At 47.9% G+C, this 19,962-nt stretch overlaps 2 protein-coding genes across 12 annotated transcripts; one reads left to right on the top strand and one right to left on the bottom strand.

Moving 5' to 3' along the window:
- Window positions 1–1,311: 1,311 nt before the first annotated feature.
- On the bottom strand, window positions 1,312–14,383 carry LOC148678529 (NACHT, LRR and PYD domains-containing protein 3-like). 11 transcript variants are annotated; one of them, XM_088633738.1, is made up of 11 exons: window positions 12,193–12,327; window positions 11,450–11,534; window positions 11,047–11,150; window positions 8,770–10,429; window positions 7,210–7,380; window positions 5,769–5,942; window positions 5,018–5,191; window positions 4,315–4,488; window positions 3,421–3,594; window positions 2,512–2,679; window positions 1,312–2,235 (listed from the first exon to the last, which is right to left on the bottom strand). In XM_088633738.1, the coding sequence occupies exons 2-11, from the start codon at window positions 11,494–11,496 to the stop codon at window positions 2,163–2,165; spliced, it is 2,919 nt and encodes a 972-aa protein (XP_088489864.1). In that variant the 5' UTR covers window positions 11,497–11,534; window positions 12,193–12,327; the 3' UTR covers window positions 1,312–2,162. The 11 variants fall into 11 exon arrangements, with proteins under 11 accessions (XP_088489864.1, XP_088489865.1, XP_088489866.1 ...); XM_088633739.1 differs by lacking the exon at window positions 12,193–12,327 and adding an exon at window positions 11,733–11,860; XM_088633740.1 differs by lacking the exons at window positions 11,450–11,534; window positions 12,193–12,327 and adding an exon at window positions 14,206–14,383 and having other exon boundaries at window positions 11,037–11,150.
- Window positions 12,741–14,559, top strand: bcdin3d (BCDIN3 domain containing). The gene is made up of 2 exons (XM_088633750.1): window positions 12,741–12,959; window positions 13,329–14,559. The coding sequence occupies exons 1-2, from the start codon at window positions 12,741–12,743 to the stop codon at window positions 13,911–13,913; spliced, it is 804 nt and encodes a 267-aa protein (XP_088489876.1). The 3' UTR covers window positions 13,914–14,559.
- The last annotated feature ends 5,403 nt before the right edge of the window (window positions 14,560–19,962 follow it).

Genomic DNA, 19,962 nt, shown 5'->3' with positions numbered 1-19,962 from the left:
AAGTCAAACACCAGATAAGGATAAATAACCTTCACCTCCCAGATTGTTGCAGTATTTTTTCCATCTGCAAGTCCATTAAAATATTTAGTTTTAATTTCAGCAGTGCAGTTATTTCCAAGATGCATCATTGTTGGCTGTTGGCTGCAAAGAAGACTTGTGTTCTGTGTCCTGCACAATTTTCTTACTATTGCACACTTGGATCTTCTTTTCTTGGGTTTGTGTTCAGTGTATCACCCAGGTGAAAATGTATATAGCTCTACTGGCCAATACTGTCAGGAGCTACACATACACACATGGGTGGTTAAACACTGCTGGCTCATGGTCCTGAAGCCCTGGGCTCAGTTCCAGACCTAGGGATCCATCTGCTCATCCTGATGTGATTGTTGTACCCTGCATTGAGCCCTTCACTTGCTGGGACAGGCTTCAGCTTCAGCAGTGACTCTGAATTATAAGATAAGATTAGCCATATACAATTACTTGCATTTGGAATTTGTCTTTTCACATACCCCAGCTTGCTCTCCGTGAGACACACAGGCATACAGACAGGTAAAGAAAAGCATGGGGTCAGCCATTTATACAGCACCTCTGGAGTTAAGGGCTATATATAAAGGGGTTAAGGGCCTCACTCAGGGGCCCAAAGGAGTAGGATTCCACAGGATCTGAACAAACAACCTTCAAGCTATAGGTGTAGATCCTTAGCCATAATGCTACCACTCCACTCCTCTGAATTGGATGGAGATTAAAAAATAGGTGGATGGAGGGACATACACACTGCTAACAGGCATATACAGTAGAGTAGCTGAGAAATGACTTGTGTGTGAATGTACAGAACTGAACACTCAGATGTCTTTCCTTGTTATTTGGCATTGTCTCTTATACATATGACCGACAGATGGATTGGGATTAAATAATGTTAGGGTGAAGGGCAATACTTTGCTTTAAGTATCTGTCTATACTGTATATTATCAGAATCTGTATAACTAGTAGCATGTTATTGATCATGTTCTAACATTTTTAACAAATGATTACATACCCCTAACAGTATGTAATAGTTATGGCTCAGGCAATGGTCAAAAATGTCCCATAGGATGTAGTCAGATGTTATTAACTTTCACTTAAACTACAGAAGAGGTTGGCCATCATCACATTTATCACGCTACTGATACATTCAATATCTTAAGCATCACTAAAAGCCATTTGCAATCCGTAATGTGACGTTTTACTGCCTGAGATACACTAACTCATGTTCAGTTCATGACGGTGATCCAGGCAGGCTTTGCAAAGGCAAAAATGAGTTTTCAAAACAGGGAGTCATTTCACTTTTCAGACTTTATTTATTTTTTTATTTTATCCCAAAATAAACAGGCCTGATTTCACATAGGAAGCACTGAAGGTCATAGTACTGTTTTTGGAAAGAAGAAGCTTAACTTACGAGTTTGATCTGAATCGTCCTAATCTTTTTGCAAGCCAGTTGTTTTGCCACAAGTCTGAGCAGACAGTGAGACACTGAATGGCTTTCTCTCCTCAATGCCCACTATCCTAACTGGCTGATCACTGCAGTGTCTTGTTTGCAATCTACTTGCAGAGTGTTGAGGGGGTCTTCCTGTAAGTTTGACAGAGCGTTGACACTTGGCCTTGTGTCACCACTGGACCAGCCTGCACTGCTTATAGAGTGGCAGAGTAAAGGCAGAAGAGAGGCACAGTCCTGGACAGAACTGTGTTGGTTTCGGCTGCAGTGTTGCAATGAAGTTACCGAAAGAAACCTACAACTTGTTTCATCAGATGGGTTTCAAAACGGACAGGGTAAATTACACATTCACACAATTTTGCAAACATAGCGACAGCGGAAGACCAACTGCCTCTGAATGGAGCCGACGCAAACCCAGGACATCTGGCAGCTTGGCTTTTTGAGTCACAGTTGGGTCTGGTGTAGACAGCCAAGCAGGGGATCTGAAGACGTCCAACATGTCTTTCAGAGATGCTTCTTTTAATTTGTGCAGGCTTGGCCATTCCCAAGCTGCCTACATTCTGCTTGGGCACCTAGTGAAGGCACATAAAGCTCTTGTCGGCACAGCACAGCTAAAGCGCACAAATGATTATTATAACAGCTTTTTTTTTTAATTTGGTGAGTGTAGGATCTGTGGCATTCGGTCCAGAGACTCTCAGTACTCGATATCACAGCCAGAGTTATCCATCTCCATTAGTGCCTCTTCACTGAACTCGTTGTAGCGTACGCTGTGGCGGAAACACGGAGACAGGGGTTAGAGATGGCACTGTGTTTCATTAACAGCACAGATTGCTCCCCTCCCTCCCCCACAACCATCAGTACTATCTCAATATTTAAATGGTCTCTGGGCAGCTAGAGAGGACTGAGGGACCATGGGTGTCTTCCAATCCACCCACCAATCAGCTTCCTCTATTGGCTCTGCAGTGGGCGATTTTAACGTTGGCCTGACCTTCATCTCCTTGTTCAGCCTTTTGAAGAGGGCGCTGCGCGTCACTCCCACTCACTTGATTTTCTGGAGGGTGGGGCTGTCCTGGATCATTTTGATGATGGTGGGGACGGAGGCGTCCGTCATGGTGTTGTTCTTCAGCTCAATGTACGTCAGGGAGCGGTTGAGGCTGAGCGCTGTGGACAGCTTCCCCACGCAGGCATCGGTCAGGTTGGTCAGCTCCATGCTGACAAGAGCAAAGACAGCCGGAAAGGTAAAGGCTTTCAGACATTCGTTAAAAGGGATATCGAGAAATGCATCCATACTCTTATGTTGGCATGAATTAGCATCTGCAAACAATCGAGGTAAAACACTTATCAGACCACTTAAAAGCCCACCCAGGCATTGCGGTGGCTCTATGGCTAAGGAGCTGTGCCTTTAGCTGGAAGGTTGCTGGTTCGAATCCTGCAGCTGGCAGAGGAATCCTATGCTGTTGGGCCCCTGAGGAAGGCCCTTAACCCCAGCTGCTCTAGGGGTGGCATGTAAATGGCTGACCCTATGCTCTGACCCCAAGCTTCTCTCCCTGTCTGTGTCTCATGGAGAGCAAGCTGGGGTATGTGAAAAGACAAATTCCTAATGCAAAAAATTGTACATGGCCAATAAAGGGAACTTAACTTAAAACAACAGAAAATCCTTTGCAGGTTTCTTACAAAAGAATGGATTAGGCTCTCATTGCATAGTAGTTGGATCTGTTTTGGCTTTTATGAGCTTCTGTTACCCAGCGGCTGCCATTAGTTTGTGCATCTCAGGTTTATTACCTGATTTTTAGTCCGTTTAGACACACACACGGAGTCAAAACAGTGTGAAGATGATGTTTCGTTCCTCCTTCAGCACGACTGTGCACACCGGAGCCTGCGGCTGGTATGGTAGATCCTGAAAAGGACCGCACTGTCGTGGAACAGGCGTCTCCGCAGCCCCCCTGCCTTACCCCAGATGCTCCAGTTTGCAGAGGGGATCCTTCAGGGCCTCCCACAGCACCTTCGCTCCCTCGTCCTTCAGCTCGTTCACTCCCAGCTCCAGCTCTCTCAGCCTGGAGCTGCGGCAGCACAGAACCGCTGCCAGCTCCTCGCAGCACCCGCTGGTCAGCTCACACCGGGCCAGCCTGGGGGCCCAATGCTCACCCGTTAGCTCGCGTCCTTAGAGCACTGCTTCCCTCTTGCTACTTCAGTTTCCCCAGACCTCCCACTACAGCCTCCAACTCTCATTTGTGGAACAGCCACTAGGGATTATTTTATGCTGGAGAGCAAAATATTACGACAATTAAATTAAATAGAATTTCCAAGGCATGAGTACAGACAGGAAAATAAAACTAAAAGTGAGATGTTCCACTTCTGCATAGATTTTTTCAACTTACTTGTACTTTGGACATTTCTGCCTTTGCTTATATATGATTAATAGTCTTGTTCATCTTGAAGGAAACTCCAGCGTATGTGTTATTTTCCCAACATGGCCCCTCTTCTTTTGAAACCCATAGATTTGTATCTGGCCTTTCTGGTCATGGTTAGTATCGCTGCCTCACAGCACTGGGGGCCTGGGGTCAATTCCCGGGGTGCTACCTCCTGCGTGACGTTGGTATGTTCTCCCTGTGTTCGCATGGGTTTATTCCAGGTTTTCTCCCACAATCCAAAGACATGCTTGCAGATTAATTGCCAACTGGGAAACTGGCCCTGGTGTGAGTGTGTGTTTGTGTCTGCCCTGCGATGGACTGGCGTTCTGTCCAGGGTGTACCCTGCCTGGATAGGCTCCGCCTCCCCCATGACCCTGTATGGGATAAAGTGGTAACAAAGTGGTGAGACCTTGGTTAGAAAATGGACCTAATGACCTGAGTTTCTCCAGCTTGCAGCTGTGGTGCCGGAGCGCGCCGCACAGCTGGGACATCCCGGAGTCGTGCAGCTCGTTCACGGACAGGTCCAGCTCCGTCAGCCGGCATGCTTTCGAGCGCAGCGCCGCGACGAGCCCCTCACAGCAGGCCGTGGTCAGACAGCAGTCGTGCAGACTGCAGAGGGAAAAGGACAACGCTCAGCCCACCGGCTGAGCAGCCCGGCGCTTCTGTAAACCAGCAAGTGTCAGAGTCTGGCGGAGTCTTTGTGGTTGGAGGGGGAAAGGCACAATTCCAAATCGCATACTTTGAATTCGTATATCTTGTACCAGAAACGTCACTAGGTGTTAGACACTAGACTTATATATGATTAATAGAAACACATGAAGTAGTTGCACAGTTTTGTGAATAGGAAGATGAAACACCAGCTGCGTGCTGGATTTGGGAATACAGTAACGTTTCTCTTGTCTCAGATCATAATCTCCAAGGGCTTTACAAAACAGTCATTTGATGAAAAAAACTGAAATAGGAACAGATGCAATTGACAACAAAAGCAACAAAAGCCATGGTTAAAGGCTGATTTCATATACATCTCATGCAAAGGCACAAATCCTCCCACAGCTGAGTTTCCATAAAGATGGGATGACTCCAGTTTGATGCCCCGTGCCTCCTCCCCCTCCCCCCCCCCAGCTGGAGGATGCCTTACAATAAGTGCTCTAATTTGCAGTTGGGGTCCTCCAGCGCTGTGGTCAGACACTTCATCCCGGTGTCCCCCAGCTCGTTCTTCTCCAGGCGCAGCGTGCGCAGGGCGGAGTGGCTGGCGCGCAGGGCAGAGGCCAGGGCCTGCCCACACTCCCCCGTCAGCTCGCACATGTCCAGCCTGCGCGGGCACAGGAGGCGAGACGCTTGGCATTCTTGCTCAGAGTTCTTCTGACGCCACCCTGCCCCCACCCCCACCCCCACCCTCCACCACTTTTCATGCACTTGAGAGGTATGCCCTCTCTAGAGGAACCCTAGAGGGAGTCATGCAAGTCCGTTTCCGCTGTGCGGTTTTCACTTCCGGCACACCACGTTGCTGTGCAATCAAAAAGGGAAGGATGCCCGTGGTTACTGAGTCATCCAGGGAGGGCTGCAACTGTCGTGGAACAAACAGCTGCCAGCAGGGTATTGAACTCTGAAAGCCATAAGGATGGCAACATGAGTGGGATTCAAGCCATTCCCCTGGCTTACTTCTCCAATCAAGACCCACTCCCACGCTTTCCAAGTTTTCTACAGGCAGACCTGGCCTGCGAGTTGTCTACAAGCTGGTGCACGTGTGGGATCCAAGACCATGTGCGGAGCACAGTACTGGAATAAAGAAGAGACAGGGTGCTGCAGCAACAGAGCAGGCACTCAAATCTCTGGCTCTCTGATATGTCCGTCGGATCTGCTTATAAGCACCTGGGGAATAAGCCTACCTCAGTGACTGGAGTTTGCAGCCGGGATCCCGGAGTCCCGCGCTCAGCCGGATCAGCCCCTCATCCTCCAGGTCGTTTCCCCTCAGCTCCAGCTCCCGCAGCTCCGAGGAGCCGCTGGCGAGAGCGGACGCCAGGTCCGCGCAGCTCTCCGCCGTCAGGCCACAGCTCCCCATCCTAGAGACGCACACCGAGCGTCAGCCACCGCAGGACACACACGCTACAGGATTCCAGTAAATGTGCAGCAAACGTGCGCGGACCTTGCTATTCCTGATCCCTCGTTCTGTTTTCTCATCGCTTCATCCGGCTCAGGGTCACGGGGGAGCAGGGGCCTAACCCAGCATGCAAGGGTTGCAAGCTGGGACAAGGCCTGTGTCACGCTCGTAATCCCTCCTCTTAAGGGCGCTCCGGCCCTTTCGTATTTTAGTTGGGTACAGGCACCTGCCCCCTGTTTTGTCTCCTTACTTAAGCTTGGCGCTCTTGCTATTCCCAGCTCTGCATTGGAAGACGGACGCCCGGAGGCCCGCCTACCACCAAGTCGCCCTACGTCCGCGGCTTGAGGGCATAGGCTTCATCACGGCATCCTGACCTGCTGAGTCCGGGGCTCGGAGCGCCTTGGCTCATTACTGTTTTATTCCTCCTGGTTCACTTGTCCCTGTTCCTGTTCCTGATCCCGTTCCGGTTTTAATCTTGCCTGTCTTAGATTGGATCTCCCAGCTCCTGGCCCCTGGACTGCGCCCCAGTTTCCCCTTTGGACTACCTTAGGACTTGTTTGCCTGTGCCACGCCCCCTGAGCACCAGATCACAGCCGTCACGCCCCCCCTGTCTGTCATCCCCTCCTGCTCCTGCTGTATTTCCCTTGAAGTCTTATTCCAGTCACTTCCAGATTATACCGTCTGCATGGGGTCCTGAACTACGCTTCGCGGGAGCCTGGACCGGCTCCCATGACACCCTGGATGGGACGCCAGTCCATCACAGAGTGTACACAGACACAGACACCCACACTTACACCAAGCCCCATTTTCCCAGAAGCCAATTAAGCTGCCCCCATGTTTCTGGACCGTGGTAGGAAACCGGAGCACCTGGAGTTCCTGGGTCCCCAAATGTTGCGAGGCAGCAAACCTAAAGACCGTGCCCCCATGTCTCCCTGTTATTTGTAATCTTTAATTTCTTTAATTTTTAGTAAACTCTTACACTGTCATGAAATACTGTAAACGGCAGCAGCCAATTCAGAATAATGACTCTACAACATCCAGTGCTCAGAACTATGTAAAATCAGCATCTCCATACAGTATTTTAACATTTATAAGTTATTTTTTCACAAAGGTGTGGAGTATTGCCTAAACGCCATGCAGATCAGTCCCCCAGTCCTAGCCTCCTCACAGCCCACGTGTTCTGCTGCATGAAGAAGTATTCACATGCAGAATGTATGCCTCAGTGTTACCGCAGTGTGCGTAGCTTGCAGTTCGGATCCTTCAGTCCCACACTCAGCCGCTTGGCTCCCAGGTCCCCCAGGAAGCTGTTATAGGTCAAGTCCAGGTCTGTTGTCTTGCCACTGCGCAGAGCTGAAGCAAGGTGGGCACAGGACTCCGCACTGACCTGGCACTGCGACAGCCTGCAGAACACAGGGGACAATGGGGCACGAGTACTCAACTTTGCTGCAGCACTAACGATTTGCAGGGAATGATTAAAAACACAGAAAATGTTTAATGTTCATATAATGTTTCTTGGCAAATCAGATGTCAGTGATGTGTTTTGTTAAGAAAACCTCTGCTAAACATAACTGGACCACAAATCCAATAATAGATTACTGGCTTTCTCTCTCTTTCCTAGCGTTAATCCCGCATCAGTAGGGTCCGCTTGTCGTCACGCCCATCTCCATTTGGTGGTTTGAACCAAATCTTTGAGCTGACGTTGCCATTAAATGCGACTGAGAATACTCCAACCGGCGCATCGCTCTGCCTGCCGTTGGAGGGGGGAGGGGGGAGAGGAGAACAAAGTAATGTAGCCAATTCATAGAGGGAGATTATTAGGAGGCATGGGAAATTTGGCCAGGTTACACCCCTACTCTGTTCAAGAAACACCCTGGGATTTTTAATGAAAACAGAGAGTCAGGACCTCGGTTTTACGTCTCATCCGAAAGACGGTGCTCGTTTTACAGTATAGTGTCCCCGTCACTATACTGGGGCATTAGGACCCACACAGACCACAGGGTGAGCGCCCCCTGCTGGCCCCACTAACACCTCTTCCAGCAGCAACCTTAGTTTTTCCCAGGAGGTCTCCCACCCAGGTACTGACCAGGCTCACACCTGCTGAGCTTCAGTGGGTTGCCAGTTGTAAGTTGCAGGGTGACATGTAATAGATTACTGGCTTTATTAATGCATTATTGTAACGTCAGGCCAGACCCCTGGGGAGCGCTGTGGAGAATCCTAGTCCTACTGCGGCAGACGGTCACGCCCCCTTCCATGTGTCCGTCAGGCCGCTGCAGCAGAAACGCTGTCACGACAGAGAGCTTGCTTCTCCTGTGAGTAATCGCCTTCCCCTGTCTCCTGCTGAAGCAGGCTATTTAGGTCTGACCGAGCACCGCGCCTTTCTCCTTTATAGAGTTTCTCTCTGAGCTATTGCTTAGCTTCCAACTTTTGTCTGTGCTTTATCTCGACTCTGGCTTGGGATCGCCCTCATGTTCTACTCAGCTGCGCACCTGGATTTCTTCCCTGGTTTCTTGGCTTTTAGATATTGCCTTGTACCCTCGCTGTCTCTCTCCGGCTTTGATCTGTGTTTGTTTCCTGTTTGTTTCCGTTCTGCTACGCTCACCTGCTGCTCATTTACTTACCTGGTCCAGATCTAGGATTAATCTTTCGACCCAAGGGCCGCTATTACCTAATAGGTTTGTTCCAGGTATAATGTATGGATACCTGCTATTAGTAATTAGTAATTAGTAGGAACCTGTTCTACAATACTGTGGTATTTCTGCTGTTTCTGACGCCGCGGACGGGGCACCCACCTTATGTTCTGAGAGCAGCTGAACGCCTGCAGGAGCCGCCTGGTCACGTTCTCGGTCAGATGGGAATAGCTCAGCTGCAGATTCTCCAGGTCTCCACAGCGGCCCACGATATACGCAATGGCGGAGCTGTCCAGCAGGCTGATTCTCGCGTACGTGGCGCTCAAGCTCGCCGGCTTTCCGAAAACCTCTTGGATCAAGCTCTCACTCTGGCTTTCGTACAGCAAATGAAAATGGCGCAGGTATTGCTCTCTGGACCAGCTTCGCTGGGCTTGTTGAGGGGAGAACTTGAGCCAGTTGAGGGTCTTCTGGAGGGGTTCGCTCTCAAACTCTCCCAGGAGTGTCTCCAGGGGCTTTCTCACTGAGGGACAGGAAAGACCAGCGAGGAACAGATCTAAGAATTCTGCCTGCCTGTCTCTGGAGGACAGTTTTTCCAGTACCTCTCCAATGTTGCCGGATGGTTCAAGGAAGCAGGAGCAAGCCACCAAAAACTCCTGGATTACAGGATGGAGGAATGTGACCACGGCATGCTCTCCACCGGCTTCCCTCTGCAAGAATGCTGACAGGAGCGGAGAGGCTGGAACTGACGGGAGTTCAAAGGCTGCTAACTGTTCCAGAGGAAAAACTCCGATCCCATTGCACATCCCATGATAAGCCATCCTCCCCAGTTTGAGGAAGAGGTCTCTTGGAGCCCCTTCTCCTCGGGCTCTTGCGGAGACCAAGCAGGTGACAAAGTTAGAGAGCAGCTGGCTTATGGTCTCCAGGCGGCACTCCGAAGCGTCAGTCTCCTTCTTCAATACGGAGCAAGCCATCCAGCAGAAGAAGGGATTGTAGCACAAGGTGTAGAGGCTGTCGCTCTTCTCCACTTGCTGGAATGCTCTGGCTGCAAGCTGAGTGTCCTTGAAGAACTGATCGAAGTAGGCCCGTCGCTGAAGATCGCGGAACCCCAAGACTTCCACGTACCGATCGACTTTGGCTCCACTCAGGTCGGCTGCAGGCCTTGCTGTGAGGAGAACGGAGCTTCCGCTCAGGAGGGTCCCCGACATCAGACTGGCAACCAGCGAGGGGATAGGAACAGCCCTGTCCGGGTCGGAGCAGGGCAGGCTGAAATCCAGGCTGTGCTTGTACTGGTCTAAGCCATCGAATATGAGTAAGACAGACACGGGTCTCTGCAGGATTTCTTTGACCGTGCCTTGCTTCAGGTGCTTATGCTTCTCCGCTATTAGTCTGGCGAGGGAGAGCTCTTCCTCCATCAGGTTGAGCTCCTGGAATCGGAACAGGAACACAAAGGCAAACCTTCGGGAAATCTTGCCAGCCACCCAGGCGTGCACAAGCTGGTGGACAAGAGTGGTCTTCCCAACCCCTGCCACGCCAAGCGCCACCACGATTTTAGCTGCCTGCTGTTCCCCTGGCCTCGGACTGAAGAAATCCTCTATCCCGATGGAGCTCAGCCCCGTGCTTTCTTCCTCTGTCTTTAACCCTTCGTGTTTTTCACCGGCTGCCAGCATGTCCAGGGGGGCTGGCCTGGACTGTGGCACAACCATGAGCTCTATGTACTGGTTGATGCAGACCACCTCTTGGGGGGACAGGTAGCCCAGGGAGGGCTGGTCATCAGGGGCTTTGCTGCAGGTGGTCATGGCAGCCTTATGCAGCTTCTGGTATCCTGTCAACAGGGCAGAGTCAGTCATGCAGGAGTGGCCGGATGATGAAATATTATTCAAGATTATTTCAGCGCCCTGAAATGCAAGGGGATCAGTAGCTCTATAAGCATGCACTTGGCGGCTTGCAATCACCTGTCAAGCTGGAATTAATCTGGGGGCACGGGGACACATCGTGAGTCTCGGATCATGTCTTAAGCGAGGTGGTGGGAGCAGAGAAGGAGGGGCGAATCCTCTACAACCCACCCAAGCCCACCAGCGCTGCCTGGGAAATGACAGCCCCCACCTGCACCAGTGATGTGAGTGCTGTCGGGCTCAACCTGCCGGAGTCACCCTTTGCACTCCTTCCCTTGTACTTGTGCTATATAGGGCTGGTATGCCAGGCAGTGTGCTGTGGCCCCCTTGGGACTGGTATACTATGAATTGTGGTCGGAGTTTCTGCTGTTGAGAATATTATTTTATGAAAAGCTGAATGTTTTTATTAGCACACCCTTTTGCGTTGAGAATGATCTTCCCAAATAAAAAAAAAAATAATTATCGCAAAGCTGCTCTTCCTGTCAAAGGGCAAGCTTGTGATATAATTAAGAAACAGAAATGATGATGAGTTCTTACTGTACGGAACTCGAGGTGCAAATTTTGCCTTCCGTTTCAGAGTCTGGCGGCCGGGTTCCGGGTTTTGCGCCATTGCCTTGAAGACAGCGGTCAGGATTCCTGGACAGGCGCTGTCTGCGGAAATAAAATTGATCAGACCCCCTCAGATCTGACTTCCCACGTCTCTTCGCCCTGCTGTAGGTCGCGCCTCTACGTGTTCACACTTCCTTGATTCGTTTATATCGTTGGTGTTAGCTCATTGCTGTGAATGTGAATGGAAGTGTTTCACCTTGATTACGTCGTTTGTTGAAGTCGCGATGGTGCGTTGCTTTCTTTGCTATACAAAATTAATTTCAAACAGTTAAGTCTTTGTTTCTTTACCAAGGCATTTTAATTTCTTAACAGCTTCCTAAAACAGCATTACTTGTACATACGAGGGATTTGTCCATGTGGTAACTCCAGTGATAAATTCCCATTTCATAAACGTTTATCCATTTCGTGGTATTGTGTGGGTAATTCCTGTATAAGAAATAATCGATATTTTTGAGTTAATCCTGGTATAGAAGATGTAACAACAGTGAAACTTCGAGATCGGTATTATCTCTCACGTCTGCTTGTAAACTTTAACCCCACACAACAAAACTACACAGCCCAACTTTTCTACACTTGTTATATAGAATTCTAGAAAGTTATAAATAAAAGCAGAGAAGCGGTTACCTGTGCGCTGTGCGTTATGTCCACCAAATACCAAATGGATCCTGACTAAGGGTTTTGAGGTTTGAAAAAAAAAACAGTTTGCGCAAGACCACTTTATGCTTTAAACAATTTCCTCTAATAAACCATAAAGCAAATAAAATCCCGCGCATTGTTCTGAATTGCAATTTGTCCATACCTGTAGAAGTATTTTGGTAAGTTGCCAGATGTATTTTACAATTCTGCCTTAAACGCGTCCAAACGGCGGACAGTAAAACAATGTCATTACCCAAGCCCAATTTCTTGTTTTTACTGGGAGGGGAACAAGGGGGAGGCAACTAGATTCAGTAAATATAAATGTTCCGTACAGTATTTTCAATAAGTACAGTTTTACGACTTCAGAAATCTTAAGAAAACAGCAGTTACAACTGCTTTAGTTGCGCAAACTAACATCTTGCTCCGATAAACGTTACCTGATATGTACCTGTTTTGAGACAGTTCCTAAGCGAATATCCTGAGGTTATAACCGGTCTCCTACTATTCAGCAGTCCATAATGCTCAGATACAGAAATACCAACACGGTGCAGGACACACCCCGCGGCGCGATGCCAGACTTCACTGTAACTCTGCTTTTAATTAGGCGACTGTATATGGGTGGGTCATTATTAACAACGCACATAGGAAAGGTTACAAACTAGAAGAGGCTATTCGGCTGACATGACATGTTTGATAGCTGCTAATTGATCCCTGGTTCCAAACGACATGTCAAACTTTCTTGTTTTACAGAAAAAAGAGAAAAACACTTGGTGACACATGCATAGAACATAACACATAACTGTGTCGTGTGTATTTTCATTCCTGTCTATCAGCTGTTATTATTAAATGCGCAATCAGTGGTTATTATATTTTATTGAGCAGAAGCGTAACTACACACTTTTTCCGAAGCCCCTTTTTTTCTTCCGATGCGGGCGGTTCTATTGTTTTCCAGCTCCAGCGTGTTTCCACCCGGAGCGGTTTTAAAGCCGGACAAACATGGCCGCGCCCGCCGGTGACGGCGTGAAAGAGGAGTGTGAGCAAGTGTTCCAAGATGATCCAGGAGCGGCTCGTTTTGGGAATTTTATCAATTATTACACGTTCAATCCTCCGGAGAACCGCTTGAGCTTAATACCAGCCAATCTGCTTGAGGAACTGGGCTACAGCTCCGACAACAGTGCGCCCATTTTGATTCTCGACGTGGGATGCAATTCCGGGGTGAGTTCAGGCACTCAGGATGCTCTCTCTAGTGGGCCCGGCACAGGACCCGTGTCTGCAGAAGAGCTGCGAAGATTTGGCATTTCTTATGTACCCAAAGGAGTGATGTCAAATATTTTTCAGTGTTCTCTTATATTTAAGCACACCGAATTGATGCAATACGTTGGAGGAAAGGAAATCATCACGCAGGTCCTTAAAACTAAATAACAGCACGGAAATGTTGAGTTATTCCATTTCTCTGAACATGCGGTACAGCCTCTCATCAGTAGTTTTAGAATGTGTGCTGTTGTTAGATTAAAACACCCTGACTGAGTTGAATGCAGAGCTCTGAAATGCATTGTGGGGATTTTTTCCTGTCTTAAACTGCAGGATTTGAGTGTGGCGCTGTACAGGCACCTCCTCGGGCAGGACGGGAGTCCTGGGGAGACTCAGCCCAGCAGAGAGCTCCACCTGCTGGGGTGTGATTTAGACGAGGCCCTGATCCAGAGGGCTCAGCAGAGCAACCCTTTCCCAGAGACCGTGTCCTTCATCCCGCTGGACGTCACGCAGGAGCAGGCCTGCCGCGCGCAGCTTGGGGGGTACCTGGGGCGCTTCGGCCGCGCGTCCTTTGACCTAGGCCTGTGCCTGGCGGTGACCATGTGGGTCCACCTGAACCACGGCGACCCGGCCCTGCTGGCGCTGCTGTCCCGGCTCGCCCGCCTCTGCCAGCACCTGCTGCTGGAGGCCCAGCCCTGGAAGTGCTACCGGGCGGCGGCGCGGCGCCTCCGCAGGCTGGGCCGGCGGGACTTCGAGCACTTCAAGGAGCTGGGCGTCCGCGGGGACGTGGCCGGGCAGGCCCGGGAGTACCTGGAGCGGCGCTGCGGCATGGAGCTGGTGCGCGCTTTCGGCAGCACGGCCTGGGACCGCAGCCTGCTGCTCTTCCGGAGGCGCGGCGCCGGGGGAGACTCGCCCTGAGGCCGGCTCGCGCCTCTGCTGCCCGCTGTGAGCGCCACTCGGGCTCCACAGAGGAAGAGCTAGGGTGGCAGCTCACCCCGTGTCACCGTGCCACCGTGTAAGACAATCCAATACAGACCTGTCTTCAAGGAAGTTTCCTTATTTAACATAACTGTCCAGCCTCTGTGAAGCGGACTTTCCCCCACCAGTAGTTTAGAGAAATGATTCCCCATCAACACTTTCCAGCAGGGTCTGGGCTACTGTAGAAAACACTGTATAAACTGGAATAGTAGTGCAGTCACTCTCCTCTCACCTGTTTGCCAGAGCTGCACCGACATGGGACTCATCCATATCTGACTCGTTACCAGTAATTACAACAATTTTCTCCAAGTCTTCAGCCTTTCTCCTGCTGTTGTTGTATTGGAGCCTGTTTGGCCAGCAGAGGGAGACATCCCAGGCGGGGATGTGAACAGCAGGTGGTGAAAGCTTTCTGTGACCGCAGGTGTAAATACTATATGTACAGGAGTTGGATTCCCTCAGTTTGGGTTGTGCTAGAAATGTTTTATTTTAATTATTCATTCTTTGATGGCAAGTGTAAGAACTGGGACAGCTTTTGGAACGTTTTGATGCTGATTTCATGCATTAAAACAAAATGGCGTAAACTGAACTCCACCTCGAAGTGGCATTGTTTTGTTCATTTTAAGCTTACTTTATTCTTTTTCTTTATTTTATTTAACGTATATTCTTTTTGAATAATTTTTAATTATTTCTGCTCAAGCTGTTTGCCAGTGTGAATGTTCCAAAACTGAATGGCAAAACAGAAAAATGTGTGAACAGAATTCAGTAGCCCCTTTTGAATGTCTGGCAAAATTGATAGAAAGCCTCTTTTCCTAAGAGTAAGCATTGTATCCCCAGTGTCCTGGTAATACTGCACCTCAGGCTTGTACAACTTGGCCCCCTTTAATTCAGTTGGAAAATCAATTTCTCACGTCTGCCTGGTGTGGCAGCCATTCAGGTGGGCTCTGTACTTCAGTGGTGAATGTAGTGGATTCCATCCTATATGTAAAGCATTATATAAATGCAATTAATTTAACCCACTATTGATTACTTCAGGCCTGTCTTAAGATCTCTTTCTGCATTTAAATGGATCCTTGAAAGGAATTTCCAGTTCTCTGCTGGTTCAGCAGGATACCAGCTCCAGCACGGTAAGTGGAAACAGTATTCTGCTGTGTGTAGTTTTTGTAGTGACATGTATTTTCAATTGGTGCATTTTAGGTTTGCTGCTGTATTTCAGATTGAAGCTATATAGTATGCTGTACACGTAACGTGCAAGTAATTGTTGAATGTGTTTCTGTTTTTGTTGGCTTTTGCCACTGCAGTGTGAATGTTTTAATTGTGTATAGGTGATCATTTAACAGAATTATTGGCTTTGACCAACTCCCTGTTTTAAACGGCTCTTATTCCAGAATAAGTCTGTACGCAATAGTCCTGCAGGAGATTTCTGTGCATCTCTTTTATCTGCATACTTTCCAGTGGGGCTGCAGCAGAAGAAGTTCTACTATCTGGCAAAGGCAAGAGGACAGTGAGAAGTTCTCCTGTTTGATGAAAAGGTTTAGGTGAATTGTGGCTTATGAGCTGATCATGTGGGTTATATTAAACTGCAGAGCCTTCATGGCCTCTGGATTCTGAAGAGCACACTCGTGTCCCAGTCTGACACAGAGCTCAGTGGCCCTCAGCCTCATGTGCTGTTGCAGTGTAGCACAACCCAGATTAAAGTATTTAAAATCCGCAAAGGCTCTGACACCAGCGGACTTCCTCAGAATGAACGGTGAAACATGAGGCAGAGGACGAGCAGAAACGATGTGGAAGTGCACTTCATTTTCAAAAGGATTGTGGGGGTCTAGAACAAACTGCCCAGCCATGTAGCTGATACCCTGACTTCACCCAAGACACGGTTGGCTGTCAATTAGCTGCTGTCTGCTAAATGACCCAGATGGTCTGAATGGCCTCTAGTTTGTTGCTGTTCTTGTGAAAATGCAGGGCTTCCGAACAGACTTAGAAAGGTCTGGTGCTTGATTTCGTATTCCTGCATGAATTGCCAAAAGCACCTGTCTGACAACATCTGACTTGCTTAAAAGCTTAACACAGTAATGTTAATACCTGAGACAACCTTCCAATCTGGATGGGATAATGAGCCTCTGTAAAAGGGAAGCTGGGGGGGGGAGGGGGTTCACTTTTTTTTTAATGTGTCCTGTTTAAATATTGTGGGCAGGTAGATGTCATTTTATGCTATTGTAGTTTTTTGTTTTTCTTTTCAAGTTCAAATCTGTTATTGTGGTTCTGGGCACAACAACCAAATGCTCAGTGAATTCTGCTTTGGCACAGTGGAAAACCAGTGTGGCGTAAAGGGAAGTGAGGCGTGGAGCCTATTGTTAATTATGATGCATTGCAGAGAGGGGAGTTAGCTACCTCTCATCCATTCAGTGGAGTGCCTTGTTTTTTCAGAAGCATGAACACTACAACTGATAGCTCTCCTAGGTGTGGGCGGGTTGATGAATTGCTGTGATCCTCATCAGGCCACAGATACACCAATAGGTGAATCTTATGTCACATTTGACCGATTTGAGAACAAGATCGGTCTTGTGAGTGGGGCTTTGTAACAGATCTTTAGGTACGGTGCTTGTAGAATGCCCTTTGCTTTTTATGCCTCAGTAGTTATGTGATGTTTTGGCTGTTTGTTTTTTTTAAAGACTGGCATTTAAGGGTGGGGCAGGATAGAAGCTTTCTGTGTGGGTGCTGGCATGGCTCCACCGTGCGCAGCCAATCGGAGAGGGGCTCTGCTGGGGCACGGCCCGTACACGACTGACAGAAGGGATTAGGAGAAGAATGCCATTTTCTTTGTTTCACGATGCGGCGAGATGCTTTTCTCGTCACACCAGGTCCTCAGCGGATCAGGCTGTGTGTCTGGTCACTGAGACACCAAGGGAAAGGTGGTTTTGCCCATCAAATGGGCGGTGTGCTCATGTTTATACAATTTTTAAGCTTTGAGCTTTTGGCGTAGAGTAGCAGTATGCAGACTGGCCACAGGGAGGAGCTGTTGTGTTGCAGCTATTCCCGTGACATCCTTTCTTAACATTAGAAACTAATTTTATAATCTAATTCAACCAGAAACTCTGCAGCAGCACTATACAGTTATAAACCTCCGATTTCCTTAAGGTAGTAGCTGTGTGTTTCTATATGTAGCTAAGAACAGTGCGAACATCTCACTTTCTCCTGCCCACAGGTTCTCAGTCCCCCATTTCTCTGTTCTCGTCGCAGTCTAGAAGACAGTTTGGGATTGACATTTTGAAAATCACCTTTTTTTTGTATCTGAAAACGCATCCCATCTGTCAGAAGGGACATGATCTCAAGGAGATGTGAACGAGCAGTCTTTGATTTAAGGGAAAGGACACAGCTGCAACCACTCACGCGGTGTGGGTGTTGCGTATAGCGAGACAATATTTCTCAGTAACACAACTTGCATTAGGAAGACAACTGCCAATGTTCTGCAGAAGGCAGATAATCTTTTACTGTTAATCAAAGGAAACAGGCTTTTTTGGTTTTGTAGCATCAAATGACTGACATGGAATGTTTTCACTGGTGACAGATAACTGGCACGCACGCATTAACATTCATTGTAGTGATAGAGTGGGGGTGATGTTAAAATTGGCATTCACAGGAATCGTGCTCGCAAACGTTTTTGGAATGGGGCTCTGTCTGGAGGTCATTTAACTACAAAGCTGTGTAATTTTTGTGTCTAAGAACACTTCAGTTTTTTGCAGCACAATATCTCAGTTCACAGATTCACCATAGCCCTAGTTTTTTCTCAGTTCTAGCCATTTTTGCCTTTGGATGTAATTAGGAAATAATTACATTTGTCAAACAGCAGAAGGCGGCTAGTTCATAATGCTAACAAATGTGTAAATTACATAATTGAAGGAGCAGATGGAATTGGATGCAGTTATGGTTCAACGTATAAACAACGGATAAAATGGTATAAACTTCCTTAGAAATCTTTCAGGTCTGTGCCTCTCCAGGACAGGTGTTGATCATTGCTGCATTGTTTGAGCTACATATTTCACATCTAGATATTTTTTTGTTTTCTGTATATCCCCCTTTAAACCAATGTTGATATTTTGATGGCAGGGTGTGGTGGCCTCTGGACACAACTCATTTATACCACAATATGATGTGTGAAACAAGTCATGTAATCTATTAAACACTGAGGGCACAATCAGCACATTTCAGTAATGCAGGGTTTCATTAACCCTGCTTAAAGGCTTTACTTTTGTCCTTTGTTTCAACTGTGCTTTTGGTAAACTGGTAAATTTGGTGCCATACATTGTGATGCTGGTAGCTCCAAATAATGCTGTTTTTATTTTCAAATTGAAATAATCTCCGAACAATTATTGGTAGTAGATGATAATAAAACCAAGCCAGTGTTTCGCTACTCCTTTGGTTATTGTGCAAGTCCTTCTTGCTGCCTTAGCTAAAGAAACAGCCCCACCCCTCTTCCTGTGGAATCTTGTGAATAAGTGTTCTGCTTATCTTTCAGACAACTCCCTCTGCTCAGGTCTCTTGTCCTATCATTTACACCGTGATTCATTTTGGCTTGGGGGGGAGTTCAGAAAATCACTAGTTCCAAAAGACAAATCGGGGAAAAAAAAGTGGAATGTCAGTTTATTCGTGTTTTTTTTTTTCCCCATTTGTTTTTATACAGCTCTGTGGTGCAGGTATTGCTCTCGAAGTGCATGTAGTTTGATCATTTGTTTTGGTGTGCTGGCATCAGTTGGATGGCCATGAGTTTAAATACCGATCTGTCATGAATCTAGTAAGAGAAAAAATATTGCCCCTCTGTCCTAATTTAGTCTCCTTATACAAATACAACTTTAATTTTTATGTTGCATTCTTTAATCAAGTATGACTCACCAGCAGCCATGTCACCCTGCTACTCACAACTGGTAGCCCACTGAAGCTCAGCAGGAGTGAGCCTGGTCAGTACCTGGATGGGAGACCTCCTGGGAAAAAAGAAGGTTGCTGCTAGGAGAGGTGTTAGTGGGGCCAGCAGGGCCTAATGTCCCTAATGTCCCAGTATAGTGACGGGGACACTGTACTGTAAAAAGGCGCCGTCCTTCGGATGAGACGTAATATCAAGGTCCTGACTCTCTGTGGTCATTAAAAATCCCAGGGTGCTTCTCGACAAGAATAGGGGTGTAACCCCGGTGTCCTGGCCAAATTTCCCATTGGCCCTTACCAATCATGGCCTCCTAATAATCCCCCTCTCTGAACTGGCCTCATCACTCTGCTCTCCTCCCCACTGATAGCTGGTGTGTGGTGACCGTTCTGGCGCACTATGGCTGCCGTAGCATCATCCAGGTGGGGCTGCACACTGGTGGTGGTGGAGGGGAGTCCCCATTACCTATAAAGCAGTTTATAATAATAATTAATTGCTTTCACTTATAATTATTTTTATTATGTTTAGTGAATAGGTGAGTCAGTCTAGTCCCTGATTGTCTCAGGATTTTCTTGTTTTTATATCTTTTTTTGAATGAGATGTTAGCTCTTTTGTCTTTTCCAGGTCTTAATTGAGAGTTCCCTCTGAAACACCCAGACGTCATGGAGTGGAATTGTCCACCCCCGCTTTAGTCCAGTGGCAGAGAACCTGGCACACAGCTGTCCTGTCCTGCTTCTGGAGCACTGGTGTGACTGCAGGTTGTTATTCCCTCTCTGCCTGCCGGTGTGATTATTGTCAATATTAAATAAGCAAGTGTTCCTCCAGCTGCGTGGATACGCTCTCTAATGCATGCTTGAAATTCAACAAGCTGGCTAAATATGAAACTGACCATTAGCTGAAATATTTTTCTTTTTGTTCTGTGCAGTTTGAGCCCTGAGGCTGAGTATTGAACTGTGTTGGCAGGGGATGGCATGTACTAATCTTTTAGACTTCTCAAAGTTGCTGAGCTACACTGTTTCAGCTGGGTTAACTGGGTCAATGTACAAGTTTTATGTATTAAAGTTGCACAGCAGAAGA

The sequence above is a fragment of the Lepisosteus platostomus genome, chromosome 1 (genome assembly GCF_059453375.1).
Source record: "Lepisosteus platostomus isolate fLepPlt1 chromosome 1, fLepPlt1.hap1, whole genome shotgun sequence".
Classification (NCBI taxonomy): Eukaryota; Metazoa; Chordata; class Actinopteri; order Semionotiformes; family Lepisosteidae; genus Lepisosteus; species Lepisosteus platostomus.
This window is presented reverse-complemented; position numbering and strand designations above follow the sequence as displayed.